The following is a 27,908-nucleotide window of genomic DNA, read 5'->3' on the forward strand; positions in this document are numbered from 1 at the left end:
GCCGAGCCGAGCCGAGCCGAGCCGAGCCGAGCCGGCCTTGCGAGGCCTGAGGGAGAGAGGGCGGGCGCCGGGACAGCGCCTCGGCCGTGTGTTCGCAGCGAGGGCGGGAAGCGGCGAGCCCGGTGCGCCGGTACTGCGCAGAGGCGTGCGGGCACCGGCTCAGCCTGCGCCAGCCGCTGCTCCCGGCCTGCCGAAGCCGTGCTGGGCTGCAGGCTCTGGGCAGGCATCGCCCTGGCTGGGGCTGCTTTCCAGCTCCTCATGAGGTGCCCGGCCCAGGCCCGGCTGGGCAGCCTGTCCCCTGCCCGCTGGTGACTCCTTGTCGAAGCAGCCCATTAATACAGGCATCAGATCCCTTATTTACTGCGCAAAGTGTTCATAAACCGGGCTTGAGGTGAAGGAAGTTACCACACAGCTGCCTGGTACCCCCAGGCCTTGGCTGCGCAGGTGAACCAGCCCGGGGTTCCCGTGTAAGGCTTTGGCTTGGCTCGTTGCCACGTACGAGCCACGAGTCTTCCCTGATGGTTTCGCTCCTCGCCCGGCGGAAGGCAGGCAGCGTTCTGCACGTCCAAGCACCAAATGGTTCCCCACCTTGTTTTGACCTGCCTCAGCACCTTCCCAAAGCTGCCATCATCCCTTCAGCAGGCTCCTCTGTGGCTGTAAAAAGGTCTTGCTGACCATGACACTTTTCTGAGGGAACATGTGCTATATGTTTGACAAATAATAAATTTAATAAATAATATTCTATTCTCCAGCCCCAAATCCCAGCTCATTACCTAGTGGCACTGTCAGGAAGTTGGTGTCTCCCGCTGAGCTTAGTTAAACGGCAGCATGATCGTCACTGCAGAATTTGGCCTTGCTCTCTGTATGGCTGGTTCACATTTCTGACTGGCTTTTTTTGGCTGATATCTTTTCCACCTCCAAATGATGAAAGCCAAATGTATACCTTTCGCAGCATTTTTGAATGCTTATATTTAAAAAGAGCTTTCATTCCATGTTACAATTGCACAGCTGTGAACAATCTCAAAGATGGGAAATGAAATGGACAAAACAGGAGTTAAATCTTGTGGTGGGTTGACCTTGGTTGGACACCTGATGCCCACCAAGGCACTTTTATCACTCCCCTCCTCAGCAGAACGGGGAGGGGGAGAAAAATATGATGGAAAAAAAACCCTTGTGGGTCAAGATTTTGGCAGTTTAATAAAGCAACAGCTAAAGTTGCACACACAGAAGCAAAGGAAAACAAAAGCTGTTACTCTCTACTTCCCATCAGCAGGCGATGTTCGGCCACTTCCCGGGAAGCAGGGCTTCAGTGAGCAAAAGACAGACATCATAAATGATGAATGCCCCCACCTTCCTTCCCCTTTCTCTTAGCTTTTATGTCTGAGCAGATGTCATATGGTATGGAATAACCTGTTGGTCACTTTGGGTCAGCTTTCCTGGCTATGTCCCCCCAAAAATCTTGCCCACCCCCAGAGAGCTGCGGGGGGGGGGGGGGGGGGGGGGGGGAGGGGCTGGGGAGCCTCGCTGCTGTGCAAGCCCTGCTCAGCAGCAGCCACAACACTGGTGTGTCACTGCCACCTTTCCAGCTACTGATAGAAACACGGTGCTGAGGGCTGCTGTGGGGCTCAGCCCGACCCAGTACAAACGTCAAAACCATCCCTAAGCCTGACCGGGGTCTGTGTCCAGGGCTTTGCAGGATTAATCAGGATCCAATGATCTGAAAGCCAGAAAAACTGTACTACACCATCATAGCCTTCCTGTGCAGAAGAGCTTATTTGTGGAAGAGCTTATTTTAGGGTTTTATTTTCATACTTTATATAAGTTAGGGGACCTATTCTTCAATTACAATCTACACAGAAAGCAGGTTATACGGTGCCAGTGCACATTTTTATTACAATCAAGACAGAAGTTAACAAGTGACAATTATGATAGTTTCATGTATGCTTTAGCTGATCCAGTAAGCCAGCAGAGGATCAAAGGCTGCAGAGAGAGACCCAAGTAAAGGTGGCAGAGGTGACAGATGAGGCAGTGTCGCGGCCCCTGCAGTCAGTGGGAGCGATCCGGCTGGTGCTTCCCTCCCACCCCCGGGTCAGAGCCTGGGGCACCCCCAGCTGCACGTGAACACCCAGGTCCCACACTGAGCCCTGCCGAGCACCTGCCACACGCAGAGCTCCCTGAAGATTGCAGTGAGAGGAGGCTTACATAGCTTACTAGCAACGTATTTTATTTCTGCCAATAGCTACTAAAACAGTGCTGTTTTCTTCGGCTTTACAATTAAAAAAAATAGTAACTCGCCAGAAACTGCCACTCCAGATTCATCCCCATTTGATTCTCCCACAGACTACTGCTCTTTGGGTTTCTTCAAAAATCCCCATGCAAGCTTGGGAAAGAATTGGCACAAGGACAAAAATTCTCCTTGCAAATGCTTCATCAGTTGAAGCAATCTTCTCTCATTTTTACTATGCTCAGATACCGTAAGGCCTTATAACAACATCACATACTTTTCAGAAAGGCATTCCACGCTTACGAAAGATGATCCTTTTTTAAAAATTTGCCATTAAAAATACTAAAACGTGACACTAGCTTGAGATCAATGGCATAAGTAAGAAAAATGAGACTGATTAGAACAAGGTATTTAAAAAACCCCCACACAACACTTTTTCCTATTTTAAAAAGGAAAACTAGGTTTTAAGGTACTACAAAGTTCAAGAGTACAAAAATATTTACCCTTTAGAAATACACAAGCCTACCATCACATAAAATAAGTATCAATACACAAATCTTCATAAAAATATGGCCACCTGTATTTAACCAAGTCCTCAAACCTGTCCTATGCTGATAAAGCTTTGTTGAGAAATTTAGTTATGTCTAACCAGCTATTCTATAGATTAACATTGTAATAAGCAAAACCAAGATCAAATACTGCTGCTGTTAGAGAAATTCTAGCTTTAGAAGGGATGAGAACATCAGGGGTCACGGGATAATGGTTGCCTCATGGCACATTACATTTGTGGCAAAAGCATACTTGCAGAAAATTAATATGAAAGTAAAGAGTATTTCCACATCCCAAAGAGCAGCTTGAAACAACTGCACAAGTTCCTTGCACTTAAATGTTATAAAGCTTTATATTTGTGCTTGAACTTAAGAGGGAGAGCCTCATTTCTGTGCCAAGTGCCAGCACAAGACAACTTGCCACAAAGTCTCTCTTTAGAGACGAGACAGTGTGCTCTTGTTGACGCTTATAAAAGGTGAATCACGGCTAATTGTTCTTTACAGAGGATTAAAAAAAAAATAAAAATCATTCTGCCAGGTCTGATAGACTTTTATGTGGCCAAGAAGTGCATGCACAGCTAATAAATAGAAAAATAAAAGGTATTATACTCTTCTCAAATTATGTAGTGTTCATAAAACAGTAGTAGCACAACTCTAAGCTCTACATTTGTTTTCATCCAATATAGCTTTGCTGAACTTTAAAAAAATAAAATGCATACATAACCTGTTGGGTTTGAAAAACAAAATACTGGCTTTGTTGGTGTTTTGTTTTGTTTTGAAAACACAGTGGTCCCAAATTAGCCCTTTTGTGGTTTTAACAGCTGCAGGTGAACATCTCCAGTACAGAACATCAGATTTTTGCAAGCATTTAAATTTGTAAATGGTAAAATGGTTTTGCTGAGGTTTTTGAAACTGCAATGAGCTTTCTCTGAAAGTACAGAACAATGGGGTATACATTCAAAGGAGAAAGGAAATGCTTTGGAAAAAAAAAACACCAACCCAAAAGATCTAAAAAACTTCTTATGCAAATACACGATGGAAAAACCTGAAAGCTAAAACTGCACGGCATGTTTGGATAGGATCATTGCCTTGCTAAAGCTCATGTTTCTTTTGAAAGCCCATCAGAAGGCCAGCAAGCTACAGTCCTTACTCGGTTAAAAGACTTCCCCCCCATCCCCAAAGACACTGAACATTCAGGAAGCCCAAGGATTTCAGCAGGCTCAGGCTTTATGAACAAGCATCAGTTTCTACAGGGGCAAGTGGATCCCAGGTCCTGGGAAAAGCAAGCGACATCAAAAGATATTCTGATGTCTTGTTTAAAAAACACATCCTTGCAGCAAAGTCTACATCTGCTTTGCTACAACTAAATTCTGATCCCACTTAATCTACTGGGCTTTGGTCACAGATTTCAAAGGAGGCCAGGAAAGGGAACTTTTGGGGGATTTGCTGAGATTTTCAGAGACAGACACCTGGCTTTCCTTCATCCAGTCAACATGCACAGTGAGAAAAAACACCAACATTACATTTGCTTTTTTTTTTTTTTTTTTTTTTTCCCAAGCAGCTTTCATTGAGTACCTGACTGACTGGCCTCATTGCTGTATTATTCCTAAGGCTCATTTCTAGCTTACTCCTTGAAATACAGGCAGGGCCCCCCCACTTCTCAGGGGAGTGTCTGCTGACAGACCCCAGGTATCAGGACACTGAATTACAGACTAAAGCGTCCTACAGGAGTAGACAGCATCTGTTCAGTAAACTATGGATTTGGGTACAGTAGCACAGGGGATAACAGCTATGGTGCAGTAGCATTGACTGTTGGGTTTTGTTCATTTTCCTCTGGCAGAAAATGCATTTTGAGAAGATCCTGTTCTTCTTTCAGCCCTTCTGAGAGTGTGCGTCCTTCACAAGGGTGTTACCAGAATTTTAGGACTCTTTGTTGAATTCCTAATGCCAGTGGTTTGTTGCCCATTTCTGAAACTGAAAGTAAGCAGAAGACTGAGAAGTTAGAGAACATTTTACACGGTGTCATCAGACACTTCCCTCTCCTCTTCAGCACTGCTAAAATAACCACGTTACACTACTAATATAAACTTTAAAAAACCCGTAATGCTATGTACGTTATGCCTTTCTTGATGGCAAAGTAGCACAGCAAACAACACTTGGAACTTGAACCTAACTCAGTGGCTGTAATTCAGTTACTTCAGTCTGCTTATACAAGAAACCTGCAAAGGGAATCTGGTTTGACTTTAGGATTCCTTAGCTACACTTTGTCAACTGCTAAGCCAAAAAGCCATAGGTCAGACATATGAGAAGTCCTTAATTGCAACAGAGAGCAGCATGCCCTTCTCAAGGAACCTGGCCCAAGAATTCTTCTTATTCTAGAAGTGTAATGACATCTCCTTATACTGACCAGGAGTCAGAACAAGGCAATTCCAGCTTCTTCAAGCTGTTATTGGTTATAAGGACAAATTCTGTTTCAGTACAAATTCTCACTAAGCTAGAGGGTAGCTGTGCAGCTGCACTTCAGCTAATTCAGTTTCCCTCTGCTGCTCCCAAGAATTTTCCTCCCAGTATAGTAACTAGCAAACACTGGCAATCTCCACTGCACTAGCACTATAACGTACATGCACAGATTTCAGTGGAGATGTTTGCTCAGGGTACCCTAAATAGCAATGGTGGTGGTGCAAGAGAGCTGGCATTGCTTCCAGCTAAACCAAATAAGCCAGGAGAAAAGCCGTCCTGGCATGCCTCTAGCCTCCCAAATAAAGGAGGCTAGACTACTGAAATCTTGTGCTTAATCTGGAGTAGTACCTAATGAAAAATGTTTAGTAATGTAAATCATCCTACTAAATGAACAGTTTAAATGAAGAGTTAAGGAGAGTGAATGATATAAAAGGATGGAAAGTGTTGGGAGATATAAAGCAACAGCCTCAAGGTGATGCGAAGGTCAGCTTTACGTTGTGAGTGCCTGCTTTTGAGTGCATCAATCAGCTCTCAGGTTCATAGATTCTGGATAAACTGCATAATGTCAATGTCAGTCAAAATAACAAAAAAAAAATATCTAAAGGGCACTTGGAAAGCTTTGATGTTTTGCAGTGGATCTGATGAAACATGTTTACCGATTGTGAAAAGGGACTATGTAGAAAGAGGTCCTGAATTCTTGTGAAGCACGGGATGAAGAAAAGCCGCCTTACCATTTCACCTTCAGCATTTGCTCAAAGCTCTCAGGCAGGGGATTGCCATAGCTCTCTGGGAGAAACAGGGTAAGGATCCCGATCAGCACAGTCAGGCTTCCCATCAGGATATATGGTAGGAATCTGTCATAGGCACCTGGCAGAACACAAGACATGACAACTGTACTTAACACCCACAACCAACAAACCCATGTGTAAAATTTACATTCCAGACATTGCTGTAATGCAGAATTAATTTGGAATAGCTGAAATCTTCATAAATATGAAATGTGAATCCAAACCTGAATTACATCTGTTATCTGCCAGCAAACAAAGCGATTTTTCAATTTTAAAACTACATGTGCGCTCTAGGGTGGTCAACACCTACCATCAGCAGGACACTGGGCTTGTGAAAAGAAGGGAAGAGACTGATGGCAACTGAACCACCCCGTTACAGACTAATGGGCCATTAATGGGGGAACCCTTAAATACATTGCCTGTTACAGAGGGAGAAAGCATCAGGCCTCCTGTGACAGAGGAGAAGCTCTGACCTTGTCTACTCAGAATATTATTTTGGACTAGAAGTCAGCAGCCACTGCCAGCAGCCTGAAGTCACCACACAAGTGTTTGGGCAGGATGCAAGATCTTCAAGTCACAATAGCACAGCAATGAAAAGGTCTTTCAGTAAAGGGATTATCTAGGAGTTAAAAGTATTTAAGGTAGAAAAAGTACCAAACTGAACTTAACAGCTTTATTTTTCAGTTGGGACAGAGCAGTATGCTTTATAATGTATAGAATAAACTAGGATTAAAACCCCTGGGTATTTCACATAGAGCCAAAGTTTGTGATTTGATCTCTTCTGTCTTCATGAGCTGGATGAACTGCAAGGTCCTAATTTAGCTGTAGCAAATAGCAGCTGACAAGTTTCTCCTAAAACCACCTAAAGTTTAGGAAACTATTCTGATGACTGCAACAAGATTTATTTAAAAGCTGAGCCTATTGAAACCTAGGAGAAAAAAAAAAACCAACAACAACAAGCCAACAGTAAAACCTTTATCCTATTGTTTTCTCCCTATTACCATTACCTGTGCTGCAACAAAGGCTGAAGACCCTAGGGAGCATCACAGTCCTGCTGTCCCTTTTACTTGACATTTGCACTGTACAATCATGAAATAAAGACAATGTATTTTCATCATTTTTAGTACAGTATGTTAAAGTCACACAGGAATGCAGAGGTGAGATAACACAGGTGAGCTACAGACAGTGGTCTCCTCTCCCCTTTCTTGGCATTAACCGAAATTAACCACTTAGCAGTACATCAGCAATGTTCTGCCAGAGTCAGCAAAGTCACCCTCATTTTGTATCAAAGGGCTCAGCAAGACTCGTTAGGTGCAGGGGAGAGCTGAGAGGGGTCCAGTGATGTCAGAAAGAAATAAATCCTGTGTGAGCAAAAGAAACAGGAGATTGAGCACCATGGACTGAGCAGCTGGTATTCACCAATACTTCCACGCTTTATCCCCTAATCTCTGTCACACTTTCTTATCTGCAATATGAGGATCATTTCCATGTACTTTTTTAAAAAAATTAAAATCGATTAATATTTGTGCACCACTGAAAATGTGGTTGTAAATAAGTCTCCCCCCCAAAAAAAGCCTATGAGGAAATCAGTAAGTCTGCTTACAGACTGAGGCATGACCAGTAAGAAAAAGCAGAAGGAATGCTGAGGTGCCTGGCTTAGTAACTAAAAAAATCACTTCATGAAGATCACAATTAAACACACTCCTGTGCTGCTTAATCTGTATGTTTTCCATGTATTGCTTTAGAGACCCCACATTCAGGAGATGTTTGGATTCCTGCCTGGTTCATCTCCTTCTGATGTACCCATCTTAGATGTGCATGAAGAGTACAACACAATGAATTTCCTACTGCTAGACTTCCTTACGTGCAAGATCACTTCTTGTCATGCCCTCCTGGAAAACTAACTGGCGTCCCAGGGGTAACATCCATGGCCAAGATGTGACCAGTTATCACCCCAACCCCTCCGCTCACGTGGTTTATGGACACTGACATTGCCTTGGACCAGCCTGGACCCACTGTGGTGGTGGATGAACCACCCCCAGCTTCAATAAAAGAAAAGAGTGCCTGGTTCTTCTGTGAAACCCAAGAAACTCCACTTCGTTTCTACAGCGTGTGACAGTGAACTCAGACCCAAGGTGAGAGAAGGGACTTGAAAAGACAAGTGAAAGGACTTAAAGCTAAGACTGCCCTGCAGAGGCTCAGATAACTTCTCTGGGCAGCTGTGTAGTGCAAAGCAAGAAACATGAGATGCCTCACCCAGGTAAACAAAGTAAGGAGCAATGATGCTGCCCAGCCTGGAAGCTGTGGAAGTAGCTCCAACTGCCATGTTTCGCACCAACGTTGGGTATAGCTCCACGTTGTAGACATAAAGCATTGAAAATGCAGCTGTGATGCCAAATTTTCCAAGCATCACCAGGCCAACAGACAGGATGTTAAGGTCTGGAGGAGAAAAAGTAAAATCAAAGTGAATAAACACCACCCTGGACTTACTACTTTTATTTCTTCTACATCCCAAAGATGCTATAGCTGTTTTTTTCCTAGTGGTTTGGGGTTTTTTTTTGTTTTGTTTGTTTGTTTTAAATTCTAAAATCTATTAGCCCTATCCCTAGGTGACTTGGCTATGAACTTCCCACTAAGCATAATGTAGATGCTCAGGTTCCTTTGTACTTGTCAGATTTTGGCAGTCTCTCAGTAAAACAGTGTTCTTGAAGTGGAACAAAACTCTGGATTATATAGTTTAAATCCACCGCCTTTTTCCAAAATCCTGTGGAGATGTACACACAGTGAAATCTGGAAGACTTGCAGGTTTTTTTTAGCCTCTACGCACAACCAGATAAATCACAGTACACTTTCGGCTGTCATTTTACAAGCTGGTTCCCTGGACTATAAAAAGCTCAGGAATTTGACACAATAAATGAGCGTCATGCGTGACTCGGCATATACATGAAAAAAAATATCACAGCTGTAAGTGATCAGCATGAATTTGACCTCAAATTCTAAACCTGATTATGGTTCCCAGTAATTTCAAAGAACTATTTGACAGTACCATAAAATATTTCTATCATTTTATATACTTAGGTCATGTATTAAATCTCATACCTGCAGGAACCAGCTGAATGAAGAGGACAACACCTCCTCCCAAGAACAAGGTGCCAGATAAGGAGTAGCGCCGAGGGAGGGAGCGGAGGAGAAGCCAGGCAATCACATAAGCTGGAACTTCAATAACAGCCGAGAGGAAACAGTTGATATAGGCATTTCCATGCCAGTTTGGAGTGCTGAGGGACAGGCCAAAGTAACCAACCGATGTGAAAAACCTGGGAAAAGCAATAAAATCAAATTATTCCAGAAACACCAGTCTCTGAACGCCTCCAGTGTTGCCTCAGATGTTGTTACAAAAATAGGATGTCGCAAAGCATCGCCACAGGCATCGTGGCTTAAAAAAAAAGTCTCAGCGGCAACCCCATCTTTCTAATTCTGTCATCCCTTCCAGTGACCATATCCACAGCGGCTTGAAGAGACCTCTGATTTCTCTGTCCTTCCTGCATACACTATACCAAGTAAAAGACTTTGTGGAAGTTGATCACAAAGGCTTTTCACTGCAATGGACTCATTAACGGCACAATGAAATAACTCTTGAAAGCTTCCCATGCCAACTACATTCTACTTGTAGCCAACTCCAGTGACAGGATCTCCCACCCTCAGCAGTTCCGTTACATCTCATTTAATCTTCACGAGAGAGCTGGATGTTCAGGTTTCAAATCTCAAGGGTGCTTTACTATGGCATGCCAAGTGTGCTAGCCAGTTCCTTTCTGCTGGGGGAAATATGTACAGAAAAGGGTCCCGGGTTGTCTACATGGTATTATCGGGTCCTCATTCCTCGTGGCTGCCCAGGCAGGGACCAGGATCTCACTGAGATGGACACCGTACAGAAACAGAACAAAAACGCTGGCCATGGGTCTGCTTCTTGTTATGTTACTGAGTTGCTGCCTTTGCTTCAAGCAGGACATTTCTCTTCAAATAGAGATTTAAAAAGATGGGAGCCTCTTAAAAAACAAACAAAAAAAAGCAACAGAATTTAAAATACACAAGTTGTTACATATTGTTTCCTAACTATTTTACATCTGGGTTGAGGCTACTGTCTCCGTACTCTTGTATGTTGTGTATTAATGCAGTGCGGGTGCAAGGACACTGAGGGCCATGGACCAGCCAAGGACCATGTGTAGATGGGCTCCAAGGCTGAGACTTATTATCTAAACCTGTGGCATATGCCCTCAAATCAGAAACTGTTCTACTGCCTGGGTACTTTAGGAATACACATTTCCTTACCACAAAAGTAATGACATAATAGTAATAGTTGCAATGTTTCGGGTTCGAAATAGGTCCAGAAGGATAGCCTTCTGCTGCTGCTGAGGCTTCGAATCCTGCATCTGAAGGAAAAAGGAAAACAAAACCAAAAAAATTCCCACACACCTAAGAGCAAAACAACCTCTGCACACCCACAAGTTTGGGCAGTTAGGAAGTTAGGAGTCTATCAGGGGATACCAGTCAGCCCAAAGGCCGCCCCTGCACCAGGGAGGGTAGTCCTTAGGTACAGCTTGTCTCTGCACCCAGCTGTACTTGTGATGGTTTCCAGGTTTTAGTCAAAAAAAAAAAAAAAAAAAAAAAAAAAAAAGGTAGCACTGAGACCACTACACCATGGTGACTAATTAAAAAGGAGTATCAGTTGACAAGAAAGACGCATTAACACTTCCTTAAAGATCTAACGCCACGCTTCCAGGAGTAACTTCGTTACCCAAGGCATTTTTCTGTGCACTGTCCACTCAACTTTCTTCTCTTCAGCCTTCACAAAGGATGTGAAATAAATGCAGGAAATCACCCAGTTTTGCTGCCTGCCTGCCTGCTGGAACCCTGCCGGGGGGGAGGGGTGCCAGAGCTCAGGTGGTAACAGGGCACATCACGGGAGCATCGCCATCCCTGATGGGAGACCGAGGGTCTGGTTTGAGGCCTGAAGCAGAAATCTTCTGAGTGGCATTAGGGTGCCCTTCTGCTTGCACGGAGCACCCTTGCCAGGGCAAAGTCAGCGGCTGTGGCCAGGCTTCCCCCCAAGCCCAAAGAGCGAACCACCCTGGCCCTCCCTATGGGGCTACCCAGGAGATTCCCTATCCTAGGGAGGCAGGACTTTTTTTCTAGCAACGTTTGAAAAAATACTTCCAACAGAGGACTTAAAGGGCAAACATCATCCTCAGGCTTTTGTGGACAAATGCTTTGGTACACAAGATTCCCACAAAGTACAGGACAGCTGAGCTGCCGCTTGGTCTCAAAAATATGCAGGAGTGACGAAAAGCCAGCTCACGTGCTGGAGCCTGAAAGGGTCGTGTCCAGTATGAAAGATGTCTGAACTCTGGCTATGAAGTAAGGAAAGTATTTTTCCATGGTTTCTGCAGGATGAGCTTCCCATAGCTGGAATGCGCACTTGAGTTTACACTAGAACACACACTTGGAAAAAAGATCTTCAGCAGCTCAGCCAAAGTGTAACTATGACATTCAAGCGATGGATCCTGCCCACGGGAGGTGTTGCACGCAGCATCTTTCCCCCACAGATACTGTGGAGCAGCTTTGCTTTCTGCTCAATCAGAGGACATCAGGAGGTGTAACAGCAGGTGATCGCGTAACAGTGAAGTAAGGTCTGACATACAGACACGTGGTCATTACTGATGCAAGGCTGGAAGCTGCTGGTTTCTTTGAACAAGAAAAAAGTCTGTGCCTCTTCGGCAGGAGCTCTGGCGAGGGCAGAGCCACTAGAGGGGGAGACGAGCACAGGAACCAGCCGCCCTGCGCCCTGTCACATCATGGTTTTCAAGTGCCCTTGCAGCCCTCGGGTGCTTTGGCTGGTTTGGGTGACCTGAGGAGTCCCTTGGGGCTCCACACAGCCCTGGAACATGCGGGTGCCGATCTGGGGTCCCCTGCACAGCCCCCCCACGAAGGGCTGCTGTTAAACTGCAAATCGCCAATACTGTGCCAGGCTGAAATGGGGGCAAACACGTCTTCCTCGGGTCTTCTCAGTGCCCAAAGGATGAAGCGAACTGGGTCACCCTTGCTCTGAAAACCACAACCAACCACTGCTGAGGAAGAGAATTCTGCTGTAAAAAAAAGCGACCACCAAAACCCCAAACAAATAACGCCCTCCCTCTGCTTCTCATTTTGAACTCGCTAGCCCAGCACTTACCTCACACCAGCAGTCACTGCCAGCCTCTATGAGCTGCTGGTGCAAACCACTGCTCTGACGGCATTTCCCAAGTCAGCTGGCCAAAGGGGGAAACTGCCGGCCAGGTAAAGTGCCAGGACGTATGAAACATACCTCTGCAGTGTCAAAAAGCATGGCTGGGGCTGGAACGCCGTTTATTTTTGCAGCCTTTTGGATAATAACTTCTGCCTCCTTATATCTTCCCTGGGAGATCAGCCACCGAGGGGATTCAGGAATTATCCTGCAATAAGTTTCAGAATAAATGACTCAACATTTTCACAGAAGTAAAAAGTTATTAAGAACACATGTATCGTTTTTATGAGTTATGCTCTCATCTCACAGATTGCTTGCAGCAGAAGACAGTCAGCACAGAAGCATGTGGGCTATGTAACTCATGGATTTGTCCCACTGGGATCAGTGGGAGAATTCAGATATATGGGACATGTTTATTCTTGTGCTGAAGTAGATGCACACTTAGGCCCTTGCCCTGGGTGGTTGTTTTTTAAGGAATAATTGATGTCCATCAGAAAAAACCCAGATGTCACTAGACAGACAGCAAAGATGGGGGTAGGTGAGCCAGTGTTGAGCAAAAGTGTTCTTGGGAGATGGCACACAGTGTGGAAATGCTTTAAATGCACAGGGTGTATTTAAAGGCTCTGTGCCATAGGAATCTTATATACAAACCTCACAATTGCCACAACTCTGAGGCAGGCTCTCCCAGGCAGACAGTGGCAGTGTCCCCTTGCAGAGTTGATGACATTTTCCAATCAATTCCGGGCATGTGTTGAGTGAATTAACACCAAACACAGGACGGAAAATCTCGCCTTTCCTTAACTAAATCCTTTGATCTTAACAGATGCTACCTTGTTCCCTTTAGCCAGCAGTATTTTTTCCTCTCCGTGGAAAAAAGCAGGTCAGACACTCCTTTTCTGATGCATTCTCTAAAGGATTGACCCAAAGCCACATCAACAGTTTCGAGCATCAGATGATTTATATCCGATCGTTCAACCACTAACGTGACTTTCTGTGAGATGAGCTGTCTCCACTGCTGTTCTTTGTGGGCAAGCTGAGGAACACAAGACTGCAGAGACGATGCTGGGAACCTTTTGGAGAATTTGGAAGAGGAATGAATAGAAGAGCAACTATGGCACGGAGCAGTGGGATGTGCAAGTCACATCACCTGTGGGAACAGTGGGCCCAGATGCCAGCTAACACCAACCTGCCTCGGCAGAGCTTTGCCCACATGCCGTGATCCCCATCTACCCCCACACTAGCCCCAGGCTGGAAGTGCCATCTGTGGAAAATTTTGGCATGCTTTACGATTTATGCTCCAAAAAGCACGGTAAATTGTCACCAAATACATTGAAGCCGCACACTGAAGCTATGCCCTGGGGACAAATTTTGTGTGCCTCATCATGCCTGTTCTCTAGCAGACATCTGAGATGCGCCCACCCAAAGCCAGCCTCCCCAAAGAGCAGCTGCTTGGTGCACAGGGAAATGCCACTGTGCTGAAGGCGTTTGAAACATGTCAAGTTAAAAAAGCAAATTGACCCTTAAACAGAATTAAACTGTCTTTAAAATCAGAGGAAGATCTTTAAAAGATCTTTAAAAGCAGAGAGGGGAGCTGAAAACTACTGTAAAGGTTTGGTTTGGTTTGAAGACTAATATTAAACAAATGCAAACAACCAACAAACCAAAACCATCAGCAGAGACTTCTGACAAGACTGAGATCTGCAGGTCTTTGAGACTGTACAAGAGGGGGTCTAAATCACTTAACTTTTTAAAAGACATTAATCTCTTACTTACAGATATAACGCTTTCAAGATAACAAGAAGAAAGGAGTTCCCCTGATAAAATTAATATGAAAGGAAGGAACTGGTTTTGTGCTAAATTATCCTTATTCTAAGAGCGTGTGATACTCTTGCCTTTCCCTTCCTATTTTCTAAACGCCTCTCTCTTCAGAAAACAACAGGTGAGCACAGCAGCAACAGAACAAGGATATCTGCCCGCCTTCAATGCTTCTGCACAGCTGAGAAGAGCAGACAGTTTTCCTGAATTGTTTTTCTAGTCCCCCAGGGCAGAGCAGCCATGGGCAAGCGAGGTTGCACCTACATGTCCACCAGCGCATTAGAGCAGGGGTGGATGAGCACAGTGGAAAGGTGAACAAAACCATGGACTCGGCCACCAAGAAGACAGCGTGGGATGGCTGAGAGGAGCAGGGCAAGGAACAGCCAACCTATGGGCCAAAGGAGCTCACAAATAAGTCCTGCTCCAGCAGCCAAAGCAAAGTTTGGGAGGACACAGGGCTCCTGGCATGCCGAGCCTGTGGGAGAGGGCTGGCCCAGTGAGCCCTGCAGCCAGACCCCTCTGCTTAATGACATCTAGTGCAATGAACTGCTTAGTGACATCAAGTGCAATAAAACTGCCAGTTGCTGCGTGCTGAGTGAGCAGGCTCAGCCTTTCACTGACGTTAGTACCAACCAGCAGGTGGATCCACATTAAAAACAATGGATAAAGAAAAAAGGAAGGAAGCAAAGTTAGAGTGAATCATCCAGCAGTGATTTTGCAGGGGTAAACCTAGAGGTGGTTAACAGTGTCCAGAGTCATGAGTCAAATACAGAATTCCTAAGCTGCTCTGGAAAGCCAGTGAAAAAGTGGCATCAAGCACACTGCCAGCACCAGCGAGGCTCCGCAGGTAGTTAACCTGATTTACGACTGGCAAAAAAAATCCCCAATAAAAAATCCCCCCAATGCCCACCTCAAGGCAAAGCCTCCTCACACGGCAAATAAAAAAAAAAAACCACCAAGGACCCCTGACACCCTGCCATTACCTAGCACCCGGCACTGGAGAGCATCAGGCAGGGAGGGGAGGTGGGGACCGTGGCCTCAGCGCGGGGGCACTCACCACCAGAGCGGGATGCAGAACAGCCCCGGGACAGTGAGCGCCAGCAGCAGCATCCGCCAGTCTCTGATGAAGTAAGCAAACAGTGGCAGCAACATGTAGCCAATTGCAAAAAATATGCAAACTCCTAATGTAGAGAATATAATACGAACTGATTTGCCAAGAATTTCTGTTCCTGTTTAAAACAAGGGAGGTTGGATTAGCATTTTAACTCTTTCTTTTCAGTCATGACTAAATACTTTACTGCATTTGCAAAAAAATAAGCTAAACAATCTTAGAAAAGAGCAGCACAGCATGGACCCACCCGGTACAGAAAGGTTGCTGGGAGTATTGGGGACCTTCAGATGAAGGAGGGACTTCTGTTTGCTTTGGTTAATGCATTGTCAGAGACAGATAAGGTTGGGCATGGGGGAATAGCGGGCAGACTTTCAGGAGCCTTCCCCACAGGCTCAGCTAGGACATAGCCTGCTCCCCAATTAACCCATTGGCATTTAAGATGCAGTTCACTGCTGAGCAGTTCTGGAGGACAGCAGGTCTGTGGACAGCAGAACGGCACTGGACGGAAGGATGGGAATTTACAGTGAGGTGGGAATAAATTTCGTCGTTATTTTTTGGAACAGAAGGCTGGAATGTCAGACCGGCACATCACAGGCTGTAGGACACAACCAGGGAAGACACCGTCTTCTAATAATGCTGCTGCTCCAGCAGCCGGGCAGCAGTCAAGGAAAGCATCCTACAACCACCATGTCACACACAGACTAGGAGCAACCCAATATTTAGTAATAAAGATTGAGACTGTTGTAAGCCTTCAAGAGCACTTGATTTCTTTTCCAATAAAATACCTAGCCACTGCTAACAAAACCCACGGATGCCCTCAGGTCCACCTCACTTCTCACTGAGCCCTCAGCCCCAGGTCTACAGAGCTCTTGTCTCCATTGGAAGCACTGCAAGGGCCATAATAATCCCACAGTTTGATCCATACTCAATTAAAAAGCAAATTACGCTGAGCAAGCAGGAGGGTCTCAGGAAGTCTGGAGAGCTTATTTTGCTTATGTAGCATGACAAGAACTCCCAATATTTAATATTGCAGAGAAAATGGAAAAAATACCTGAGCAAAAAAAAAAACCCTCCTATTTGATAGCTACAAGAATTTTCATTAAAAAAACCTGGAGTAACAGAATAAAGAATTTAAAAGATATCCTGTATCCTATCCAGCACTTCTGTCATGTGCAGCTTCCAGGAGGCTCCCAGGTTTGCCTTGCCACGGGCAGAGGCTGGGCACTCGTCAGGGCATGCTGACCCCACAGCTAGGCAGGTAGGGTGGGAAGGACCGTCCCCCATTAGTGCCTCCCTCCTTACCGATGACAGGCAGCTGGTGACTCACTTCAATTAGGAAGCTAATGTCTAAGTTAGTTTAAATTAATCCTGCCCTTAGTAACAGCCTCATAGTGCGGTGAGTGCCTGAGGCACCTGGCTCTCCACTCCCAGGGGGTCATCCCTGCTGCAACATCTCTACAGAAAACGGGAGGGCAGAAGGGACAACGCCGAGGGGCAAAGTGCCAGCAAATTGCAGCTGTGCAATTAAACAAACCTACCATTACTTTGGGAGACCCGGTCCTGTCTCTCAGAAGCGGGGGCATTTGGTCAGTGGGGTGCTCAGCCCCCCCCCCCCCCCCCCGCGCCCCCCAGCTTTGCCTCCGCTGATCTGCTTCCAGCTGTGCCCCACATCCCCGGAGCTAAATTCCTGCCTGATCAGATCCTGCACCCTTATCAGAGGGACTTGTGCTGCACAAACCCCATGTGCTTCCAAGAGGATTTGCAGCCAAGCCAGCGCTCCTGACCCAGAGCCGTACCCCCCTGCCTTCCCACCGCAGATGTTGCTCCATCAGCTCCGCGCAAGAGTTAACTCCTGGGCAGAGCAAGCAGCAAGGGCAAGGGATCAGCAATGGCAAGGGATCAGCAATGGCAAGGGATCTCCCCGCTGACAGCCTGACCTACTTAATCCTCTGTCACTCACTGGCAGTGGTGACTCACAGCCCCCCCCAGCACTGATCTCAAATTATGCTCTTCTGCTCTACTTTTCCCCCATTAAAGCCTCATGGGGTAGGAAAGAACAACATTAACTATTAGCGTATCATTTTCATTTAGACTAGCTCACAGTATGATCTACAAATTTAATTTTGACACCGTTGGTTTAAAAGCTGACATAAATATGTATGTGCACACTTTATAGGCAGCTCCTGCAAATCCCAGCTCCCCCCTCAGGCCTGCATCAGTCATCCCGGTAATCCACCTGTGCAGTCACCTTTCCTGAAAACCCCGTGACTCTAGCAGGAGTCTCTGTGGGGTCCCCTTCCCCACGGGGTCCCCAGGCAGCGACTGCAGCCGTGCAGCCTCCCCATGGCCACTGGCTCTTTCCTCCTACACTCCCTGTAAAAAAAAAATAAATTAAACCTCTGCCTCTAAAACTAGGGACTTCATTGTTAACCCTCGCACTGAGACCAGCACCTTTATGGCTAACAGGGCTCTGACACCCACCTGGCCCCTCCACTCCAGTGCCCCCCACATTTGCTGTGCCTGGAAACGCTGGTTTTCTCCAAAGCTTTGTACCCAGGTATGCACCGACCCCTCTGCAAAGGGACGCAGGGGCAGGGAGGGACCTGAATGCCTTCTCTATCTCAGACCTGCTTCTGCTGATAACAAACCCTGAACGGGCCTTGAACTTCTCCAAAGAGGGGGGAAAATGGATGTTTATTAGGAGTCTTCCTGCTCTATTCTTTTTCACTAAACCTATAGAAAGTATATAGGCTTGCAGTATCCAACAGCAAAAAACTCAGAGTGGCCTAAATTAGGAATTGTACCAGTGAGGATTTATCGCTAATTAAATGATGCAGGTTCAGAGGGGAAAAAAATAAAAATACATTAAGAAAGCATTTAATCTAATGCAAACATGTTCATACCCAGTATGAAGGCCACCACATAGTTAGAGATCTGTCCCATCCCCACTATGAGAAAGAGCACTGTGAACATCTCCCAGCTGGTAGAGAAGATCTGCAGGAAGCTGAAGCCAGTCTGCACAGCCATCGTCGAAAAAAGGATATTCTTCCTGCCAAACCTTTTGCAAAAGACAAAGATTATTATTGAAACAGCACGTATTTATGGAGCGGGGCTACGTAAGAGAGCACAAGGGAGCACAAATATCCAACCTCAAGCAACACAGCTTAGCACAACCTGAAGTTTGGTTCATCCTAAAGAGTTTTGTTCATTATTTTCATAAGTGCTAAAAATAATTAAAACCTCTGAGACCCAGGAAACAAGAATTAAGAGCAAAAACTTCAGGAAGCCACTAGACAGAGACTAAGGAAACAGGACAACAGTACGTAAGTGAGACACATGAAGATTGCAAGCCACACAGCCAAAAATCAGGAAATGATGGCTTTTAGGCTACTGGCACCTATACATTGCAACATCATTATGCTCTGAATGTGCTGAATAGCTTTATCAACTGGCTTCAGTCTCTCTGAGCCACCATACGATTGCACCTGTTCTCTCACCTGCTTCTCTGCATCAGAATTACGCAGATTTCCTTATGGAAAGGTAAGAGCAAGCTTATGTACGGGGCTGCATCGCCGGCTGCCTGCAGCAGCCCTTGACTTGGGAAAGGTTTCTGCAGCAGCACAGGGACATTGCTCAGGTACAGGCTCAGAACATACCTCTTTACTGACCAAATATTTCCAAAATAATTCAAGACAGCTCATGCTAGAAGGTGACTGGGCTCTCGGGAAGGCTGACCAGCCGTGCTGCTGCCAGGGCACACGCGCTTTCTCAGGTGGGCACATGGCAGCAGCAGGATTTAGTGATTATCTCATCTCCCTTTCAAAGAGTAACACCAACTGACTTCTGCACTGGTGGCAGGAGTCAGGAGATTAAATTCGGATCACATGGAATTTAATGCTGGAGGCTTTAGGATTAAGACTCACATCAAGTTTTTAAACCCCCCTGCTAAACACCCAGAGCCATGCTGCTGCTCTGATGACTTCCCAGGCAGCAGCCAAGGCAGTATGGGAGACCCTGCTGGAACCATACGGAAAAAAAAGCTAAGGGCTGTATGAGGAGAGAAGCAGAGACTTGCAGAAGGAACAGATATTCTGCATTCAGCACTTGTAGAGCCAAAACTTCAAATTACCTGCTGAGGTAATTATCAAATACCTGTAATATTTCTAATATTTCACATCTACTTAGTTAGACACTATGGCATGATTGCTATCCTTATACAGGTTATCTTTGTTCTTCCTCTTGGATATGCTTACTTTAATTCCCACAAAACAACTCTTCTATGCAGAGCTTCCATTCAAAGGACAAGTTTCTGTCCTGCAGCTCGAAGAACAGACTGTCAGTTAACGTGTGACAAAGAACAAGACTTTTCGAACTACTAAAAAGAAACAACTGGGGTCGTGAAGGAAACCCCACCACATCAGTCTGCAAAGCAGCCACCGGGGCTCCTTGCAGAGATCAGTCCTTGGTCTCCTGAAGTGCCAAAGGGGCAGTAACCCTACGCTTGGGGTAGATCAAGGTTGGGATTTCTGAAGAAGCCAGGCCAGTTACCTCATTTTGATCAAAACTCAGAGAATTGGATGTTTAACTCCTTCATGCCTCTTAAAACCAAATGCACCAGCCGTGGCATCAGGTCTGCCCTGCTCTGCCCACGGGTGGAGTGGGAGCAGCGGCATTACCTGTCTGAGAGCTGCCCCGAGATGAAGGAGCCGATGAGGACCCCCACGAAGAAAAGGGAGGTGGTCAGCGGGGCTTTCCAGTCGTCGTCACACACCAGATTCCACTGCAAGAGAAGGGCCCGGGCTCAGTCACAGCCGTGATGCTGCCGTTGAGCCCCATCCAGCTGCAGGGGTTATTGGCTGGAGGCATGCATGTTTCCATGTCATTTAATTTAGTTTCCCCACACCCCCATTTCCACCCATCGCTGGCATGAGCACTGTTTACTTGTTTACTTTACAGTGAAGGTCAGTGCCAGAATGCCCTGCTTAAAGCACAAGAAAAGAAGGGAAAGCGGTTGCCTCCCTGGGCAAGCCCCATCAGGCCAAACCCAGCAGCTGTCTGATGGGACCCATCACCTCTGAAGTGGGTGACAGCCAGCAATGTCAAACCCGATGGGCAGCCAGTGTGTGCTGCCCTGGCCCCCTTTCAGCACAGTCTCCCCATCACGCACCTGTCAGGCTCCCTGACACCCAGGACCTGGCTCCCCATGGCCCGAGACGCTCCCCTCCCGAAAAGCAGAGCCATGGAGCAGGGTGAAGGCTTGTCCCATCCCTGGCTAGGGACAGTTTCCAGCTTACCTGATCTCTGCCAGCAGAGAACCCACTGCATTTCTGTAACTGCTGGGGCTGACAAAGCATATGCAAGACGACACACAGAATGAAATCTCTTCTCCTGTCCTGATGTGTTTTCAAATTCCTTTCCATCCCCACAACCTGCAGGGCTGACTCACTGCCCATCTCTCAGCATCGCAACCAGATCTGGCTGGGGCTGGAGTCTTAGGACAGGAGCCAACATGGAAACTTCCACCTAAAGCCACTCGTAACCCCAGACAAGGTTGTTTTTGTTTTTTGGGGTTTTTTTTTTCTTTAAATAAAAACGGTGTAATGCATGTCCATCCACCGAGCGTGTTTCTGCTGCAGCTTGCTCCTGTCCTGGTGACTAACCTCCTGGTGAAGGCATGCCTGCCAGCAGCGCTTATGGATAAACTTCAAACATGTCAGTCTCAGATTAGATAATTCTACCACCAAGGTAAGCTAATTAGATCACAGATCAAAGCATAGCATAATTTTAATAATTAGCCACGTTATCAGAAAGTGGGGACATCACCCGCCCCAGCGTTCACCCTGTGCTCAGGGAAGGGCTGGGCTGAGCTGTCTCAGCAAGCGGCAGCTGAGCCCAAGCGAAGGCAGGGGTGGTGGTGCAGACATCCCCCCTCTGGGCTGCTCAGGCCCCTCAGCTCAGCTACAGGCAACAAGAAGGAGCAACTCTTGCATTACAGAGATCCAGGTGCCATCCAACAGCGCTGTGAGTCCTGCCAAAACCAAACCACTGATGGGTCGGCAGATGCACTTCGCTCCTGCTGCAGAAGAACAGGAAGAAGTAAAGCCCAAAGGCAGCGGGGACATGGTGTGGTTTGATGCAGGTTGCTCTGGACTGCAATTTAGGAAAGAGAAGCCACTGGTGTGTGTCCTCAGGCCCAACGGCCGTACGTGCCAGCGGTGAGGGGCTGGGTACCACCACACCTCTGCCTGATGCAGTGTCACAGCAGCTACACCGCAAAGAGATGAATCGATGTTAATAAACAGAGCCCAGGCCTCTTCCTGAGAAACACACACAGAAGTTTGTAACACCTAGAGATCTGAAGACTGAAACATGCCTCCAAGAATTAAATGTGTTTAATAACAAAAAGAAACCTATGGCAGCTGTTTCTGTAAGATATTTTCTTGTCCCCTGGGAAGGGAGAGGTTGCAAGGTACGGGCCCGTCTGGGCATGCACCTGCATTTGCCTTCCCTGTGTTTGATGAGGTGGATGTGAGCCTGCAGGTCAGCAGGGCTCTGATACCTTCTGGGATGCTAATCGTGAAAAATATATGCAGGGATCTGTCTCATAAGTCAAAGAAAACTGAGATTTCTGTGAAGAGCCTTGCTGGAAATCAAGCCCCATATTAACAAAGCAGTAATTCAGCTGCAGGAAACACAGCATTAAAAGCAGGTGTTCCTTTATATGGTGCGAGCAAGGAAGAGGGAAAGGCAGAAGAGGGGCAGCTCCTGCACGCTGCAAGAGCTGCAGCAGCTCTGCGCCAGCCGGGCTCACCCGGCCCCCACACTACAGGGGTGTTTTGCCACATCCCGCTGCACCTCCCTTTCCGTCTTCTGGGAAAGCTGGTGACTAACGAGGTGCCAAAATTTGCAGCCCATACAGACTATTATTAATTATCTGGGCCCTGAGCACCCTGCTCTGGGGCCACCAGCACAGCAGCTGCTCCCAGACCTTCAGACTTCAGTTGCTCGAGGTTAAGGGTCAGCATTTTTAAAATGCCTCCACTGTGGCAAAGGTACTTGGGCTGCAAAATAAACCCAGCTAAATAATAACTTGCCCATGAAACTGAGCTGCTTCCTATGTTTCCTTGGTGCCAAATGCCTCCTACCCAGCTGTTCACTCTACCTTTTCCCATTACATCCTGCACAGACAGCAAAAATTCACTATACAGGGTCAAGTCTTTAAGATTTACAGGACGTAAATGGTACACAGCATGCAGTGGCCGGCTGGCCAGAGGGGTTGCTGTCTACAGAAACTCCCTGTATTTGACCAGAAAACACACAAACACATCAAAACCACCCGATTCCACAAATACGGGAAGCTGCTGAGTGAGAAAGCCACACCATCTATTTCAGATCAAATCCCACACACAGCACATGGGAGCTGGGCAATGATTTGTACAGCCTAATCTCTAGGTACACCTTATCTTCTCCCAGAACGCCAGCCTCCCCATCGAGCTCCGACGGAAGCTCACGCCCTAGCGCTGCACGGTGATCAAGCACGTGTCGGCATGGTAAGATTTCACTTGTGGTTGAACGTATAAAGCTTTAAGGTATCCATTGCACGCTGACTCCTCACAAGCAGTACCTGAGGAAAACCGAAATTTAACTTATTTGATCTCCTCCTCAGAGGCTGCATCCATCACAGCTGGCGCTGACACACCACGAACAGGGGAGCTACAGCCCAGCCACAGCTAATCTACCTACAACCACAATCTCCAAACCGTCTGTACTGACTAATTACTCATTAACCAGAAAATTAGTAATTCTGTAATGTCTCTGGTTCAGCACACTGCAGAGCAAAGTTCGTGTAACTTCCAAGCAGGTGCTTTCGACACCAGGAATAAAAGCTGCTCAAGAAGAACACTATTAAATCACTTTATTACCATCAAATCCCTCCAACCTTTTCCCACAAGCTCCCAGCTACTGAAAGAACCAATTCTGCTGGGTGCTGCCAGTGGGAATGCTATGGATGCACCAGCTTTCTGAAAAACTGAAACTGCCAGAGAAGGTGCCCTGACTGCCCCAAGTGACCCTGCCACCTGCTTTCTCAATCAGAAATCACTAATTAACCATCCCGAGTATCAGCCCGTTCACATCAGAGGAGAAAATACCAGCGGAGCCTTCTGTAAATGGTCGAGGTTGTAAACCAGGGACAATCTGACTTTGTCTCCAGAAGTAAATATGATGACGAACAGCTCAAGAGATACTAGAAGACATTTGCAGATCGCCCTGTGCTGCACCCTGGGCACCACATCCAGCAACGGGACCGGCTCCGCTCAGCGCACGAGTGACAAGCTCTGCCACCTCCATGCCCAGCGCAGGGCGGGCTACCAGTGCTGGGTAAAGAGCAGCTTCACAGCTGCTGGAAAAAGCTGAAAGGAAACAGAAAAATCCTTCAGATGCCTTCAAACCACAGCAATTCATATGCAACTTCCCATCCATCTCTGCCAGTCCCAAAATTTCTGATTTCTACCTTTGCTACCAGGGCTGGGACGGGGGCGCCGAGCAGCCCAAGGCAGGCAAGGGGCGAGCGGTCCCAGCAAAGCCTTTGGCACTGCCCTGTGCAGGGGCTTTGCAGTGGTGCCTGGGGTACGTGCTGTGCCTCGGTGGTCCCAGCAGCCCTGCCAGCGTGTTCCCGGGCAGTGGAGCTGGCAGACAACCTAGCTCGAGGGAATTAACTGGACGTTAATGCCCCGCTCCAAAGAGCAAAACTGGTGTTTGTGCTTGAACCTCTAATTAATGTCAGATCTGAACATTGTTATCTGGAATTAAAGCAGAAGTAGGTTAAGTTCCAGACAAAAAAACCTCAGTGTAACAAAAATACATACGTTAACATTTAAATTCATTTCAAAGCACAGACGGCAGAAAGCAGAAGGGGTAACGAGAGAGAAGCAGCCCTGCTTTGGGGTGAGGACCCGCCAGGCCAGCTCAAGCCCCCTTGTGCACCAATCCAAAGCAGTGACCACCTGCTTAGGTGGAAAACAGCCATTTTATGTTGGGACAATTGGAGGAGCTGCAGTAGACGGGGAGGCAGCTGGGCCAAGGGGCTCCTGTGCCCCTGGAGCCTGCCAAGGGGCCCAGCTGAGCCCTGCAAAGCAGCAGGAAACCCCCTTCTCCTCAGCTGTGGGATCACACCTCACCCCACACTTGACCCCACGTTTCCACTTGCTCATCATCACACCTACAGACTTGTTTGTATCACCCCAGCCTGATGATCACCTTTTTCACCGGCACTGTGGACATATTCACTTTTCCACCACCATCTCGTTCCGGATGACCTAGACTGGGAGCCTCTGTTCCCAGGGTTTAGCACATCCCTGCAGACCAAGTAACAACGGCGCTAAGCTCACATCTCCCAGCCTGTTCCTCTCAAGCAGCAATAATAACAGGATCTGATGCAACTGCACAAATCAAATCAGACCTCCAGCGCTTAATCCTGTACCATCAAGTCCTGCTCCCCAATTGAGTTCTTGAACTGAAAATGGTTTTTCACTGAGCTTTCCTGATGGCATGTCCTGACTTGTCTTTCCTAATACAGAGAAAAATATCAGGTACAAAAATAATCATCTGAAGTTTAACCAAGCTGCTTTTTTTTCCCTCAGGATTTCAGCACTGCCTGTTTTCCTTGTTTTAAAACCAAATTCTGTATTTTTTTCAAATGTCCGTGACATTTTTAAAACAAAACAAGCATCCTTCTTTTCCATCTGGCTTACAGATGGGACCCTGGCACTTGGTTTCCATCCCTGAATGTGCTATTGCCTCTCTGGCATGCGCCGGGTCCCGTGGCAAACCCCACTGCTGTGTCCCATTCGAATCTGGTACGGAAGACACTCGTCTGGCCTCTGCCAGCACAACTTGTTTGCTGCTCATTATGAAGGAATAATATTCCTCCTCCTTTTGCTTCGTGCACTGTGTCCCTTCACTGCTCACTCCACACCACAGATTCCGAGCTCACAGCCACCCCGGGTAACCCGGGCTCCCCCCGGCAGTGAATGCCAGGGCACTGCCTGTGCTGGCGGTGGCTCCCAGGCATCCGCCACGCGGCCAGGCCAGCCCACAGGCTACGGCCGGGCACGTCTGCCTGCAGCTCGTGGGTGGCAGCTGGGCTGCCGCTACAGTTCACCCATGGCTATAAGCAGGGCGAGCTTCCCAAGCACCCTTGCCCTGATTTGGTGTTGCGTGGCATCCCCGGTGACTGAGCACGATTGCCAGCACAAAAGGCAAGAGATACGCACACGCAGGCATCGTGCCTGCTGGTGGCTTTGCTCTGGGCATGTGGGAGGAGGCTGGCGTCCCCTGCCCTCCCCTAGCCCGGAGCTGTTCCCTGCTTGCACGCTCCAGTGCACTGAGCCTACACCTGCACACCCCCGGCACAGATCCTGCCCCCGTGTCCCTGGGGCACGGCCCCACAGCCATGCGCCTCTCGGTCAGGACTCGTCCTGGCTGTGCTCCCATGCAATGCTTCTTGGTGGCAGATGCTGCTGAGTCACAGGGCTCGAGGCGAGAGCCACGGACCCGCTCCCTGCCGCGCTGCACACCCTGCGCGTGAGCAGGGCATCCCTCGGCGACGTGGGGCACGCTGCTCCGCCAACCCACCGCCAAGCCTGCCGGCTCCAAACCCGAATGCTGGCTGGCGTGAGGATGAGCCTGTTACTCCTCGAACCCCCTCACAAAACACAAAAGGGCAGCAGCAACCCTGCAGCTTTAGGGGACCCGTGTTGTCCTTCTCAGCAGAGCTCCACGCTCCCCGCTGGTGCCAGCAGTGCCAGACTGCGCGTCCCCGCCGCGCACAGCCACGGTGCCCAGACAAGCGCTTACATGACCCGCCACCGCTGACGTTCCCACAGGACACCCTGCACAAACAGTGTCACTGCACAGCCTTGGGGACTGCGCCGGGGGCCAGGCTCGCGTGGGAGCCCACCGCAGCCCACGGGCACGTCACAGGCAGTGACTGGCCTGACCCAGCGCCGCCGCCACTGCGGGCATGGCTGGCAGGGCTGGCAGTGGGGCTGGGGCCAGCGGGGCCCACCGCTGCCCCACACCCAGCCAGGCCGCTTGTGTTTACCGGGCAGCGTCGATGTCCCCATCCAACGCGACACCGGGAACAAGCGATTCCACCTGATGGCGACTTTACCGGGAGGGCCGGCGGGCTGGCAGAAGGGAACCATCAGGCTTCTATTTTCAGCCTTTGCCTTCCCCTCCGCGGAATAAACCCTCTCCAAAGAAAACAAGCAGCGGTTTCAGTGGCAAACACAACCACGACAGTCAGGCCGGGCGGCTCCTCCCGGGGCCGTTCACCCCACGCATCCCTCCCCGCGCAGCACCGCGCCCGCCGGCCCCCTCCCCGTTCATCCCCCCGCCAGGCAGCACGGCCCCCACAGACCAGCCGGTGCTCGGGGGGTGCGGGGGGGGGGGGGGGGGGGGGTTGGGCTCCGCGGCCGCGCACCTCGGTGACGATGGTGGAGCGGTAGACATCGCGGCTGTACTCCCAGCCGTCCAGGCACGGCTCCAGCTCCAGCGAGCCCAGCTCCACGTCGGAGCCGGGCCGCAGCCCCAGCGCCGAGAAGTTGGCGAGCGCGGCCAGGCGGTAGCGGCGGCAGCGGCTCGGCACCGCCCGCCCGCCCCGCAGCTCCAGCGGGGCGCTGGCGTTGAGCCACTCGCCGCTCAGGTTGGCCCCGCGGGGCACGGCGCACCGGTGCTCGGGGGTGCCGGCCAGGAAGACGGCCGACATCCCGTTGAAGCCGTTGGGGACGATGCTGGCGCTGAGGAGGAAGAAGACGAGGCGCTGGAAGCGGCCCCACTCGCCCAGGAAAGCGGTGGCCGCGTCGTAGTCGCGCATGGCGCGGCTGCTCCGCGGCTCTGCGCACCTCGCGGAGGCCCCGTGCGGCGGCTCCGCCCCGGCCCGGCCCCCCGCGGAGGCGGCGCGTCCAGGCGGCGGGCGGGGGATGCTGCCCCCCCCCCCCCCCCGGTTCGCACGGCGCCCGCACGGCGGTCCCGGCAGCTCGGCGCCCCCCGCCGGCCGCAGGCCCGCAGCCCGGGGGGGTGCGCACCGCACCTGCGGCCGGAGCCGAGCCGGCGAGGTGCCCCACGCAGCCCCCGGCCCCCGTGCACCGGCCACCGCTCCAGCAGCCGCAGCGCTCGCCGCCCCTGGAAATCCGCCGCGATCGCCCCCCCGGGCTAGCCCCTGCCGCGTTCGGGCAGCAGGCAGGGCACGCAGCACCGGCTCTGCGGGAGCCCGCAGCAGCCCCGGCCCCGCTAGAGGAGCCCGTTACACTCCGCATCCCGATCCCTTTGCTCTCGCTGCTTCACATGTCTCTCGGCCGTGCCTGCGGCCGGGTACACAGGTTGCTGGTAAAGCCATTTCAGAATTCCCAGCAACGCTGTCATCTTCCGGAATAACTCACGGGGTGCTCAGAAACAGCGGGTGTTTGAAATAAGCACAGCACTCAGACTGGTCAGGTTGGTGGTGGGTGGATGGATGTGGGGCTCCCTGGAGGCCTGCAGCAGGGAACCGGACAGCTCGGCCATGCAGAGCTGGGGATGCTCGTGCTGGCGGTGGGAGGCCGGGAAGCATCTCTGCAGCTGGGATGATCGGGGGTAACGAGGGTGTGTGGGAGGATGGAGGCACAGACTGGGAGCGATGGCT

At 49.1% G+C, this 27,908-nt stretch overlaps 1 protein-coding gene across 2 annotated transcripts; it reads right to left on the reverse strand.

The window, feature by feature from the left end:
• Positions 1–1,861: 1,861 nt before the first annotated feature.
• Positions 1,862–27,157, reverse strand: LOC121092381 (solute carrier family 22 member 4-like). 2 transcript variants are annotated; one of them, XM_040603297.1, is made up of 10 exons: positions 26,709–27,157; positions 19,900–20,003; positions 18,127–18,281; positions 15,170–15,341; positions 12,379–12,505; positions 10,347–10,447; positions 9,120–9,334; positions 8,277–8,459; positions 5,964–6,099; positions 1,862–4,746 (listed from the first exon to the last, which is right to left on the reverse strand). In XM_040603297.1, the coding sequence occupies exons 1-10, from the start codon at positions 27,099–27,101 to the stop codon at positions 4,671–4,673; spliced, it is 1,662 nt and encodes a 553-aa protein (XP_040459231.1). In that variant the 5' UTR covers positions 27,102–27,157; the 3' UTR covers positions 1,862–4,670. The 2 variants fall into 2 exon arrangements, with proteins under 2 accessions (XP_040459231.1, XP_040459232.1); XM_040603298.1 differs by lacking the exon at positions 26,709–27,157 and adding an exon at positions 20,518–26,302.
• Positions 27,158–27,908: the final 751 nt, after the last annotated feature.

This window comes from Falco naumanni, chromosome 8, assembly GCF_017639655.2.
Source record: "Falco naumanni isolate bFalNau1 chromosome 8, bFalNau1.pat, whole genome shotgun sequence".
Taxonomy (NCBI): Eukaryota; Metazoa; Chordata; class Aves; order Falconiformes; family Falconidae; genus Falco; species Falco naumanni.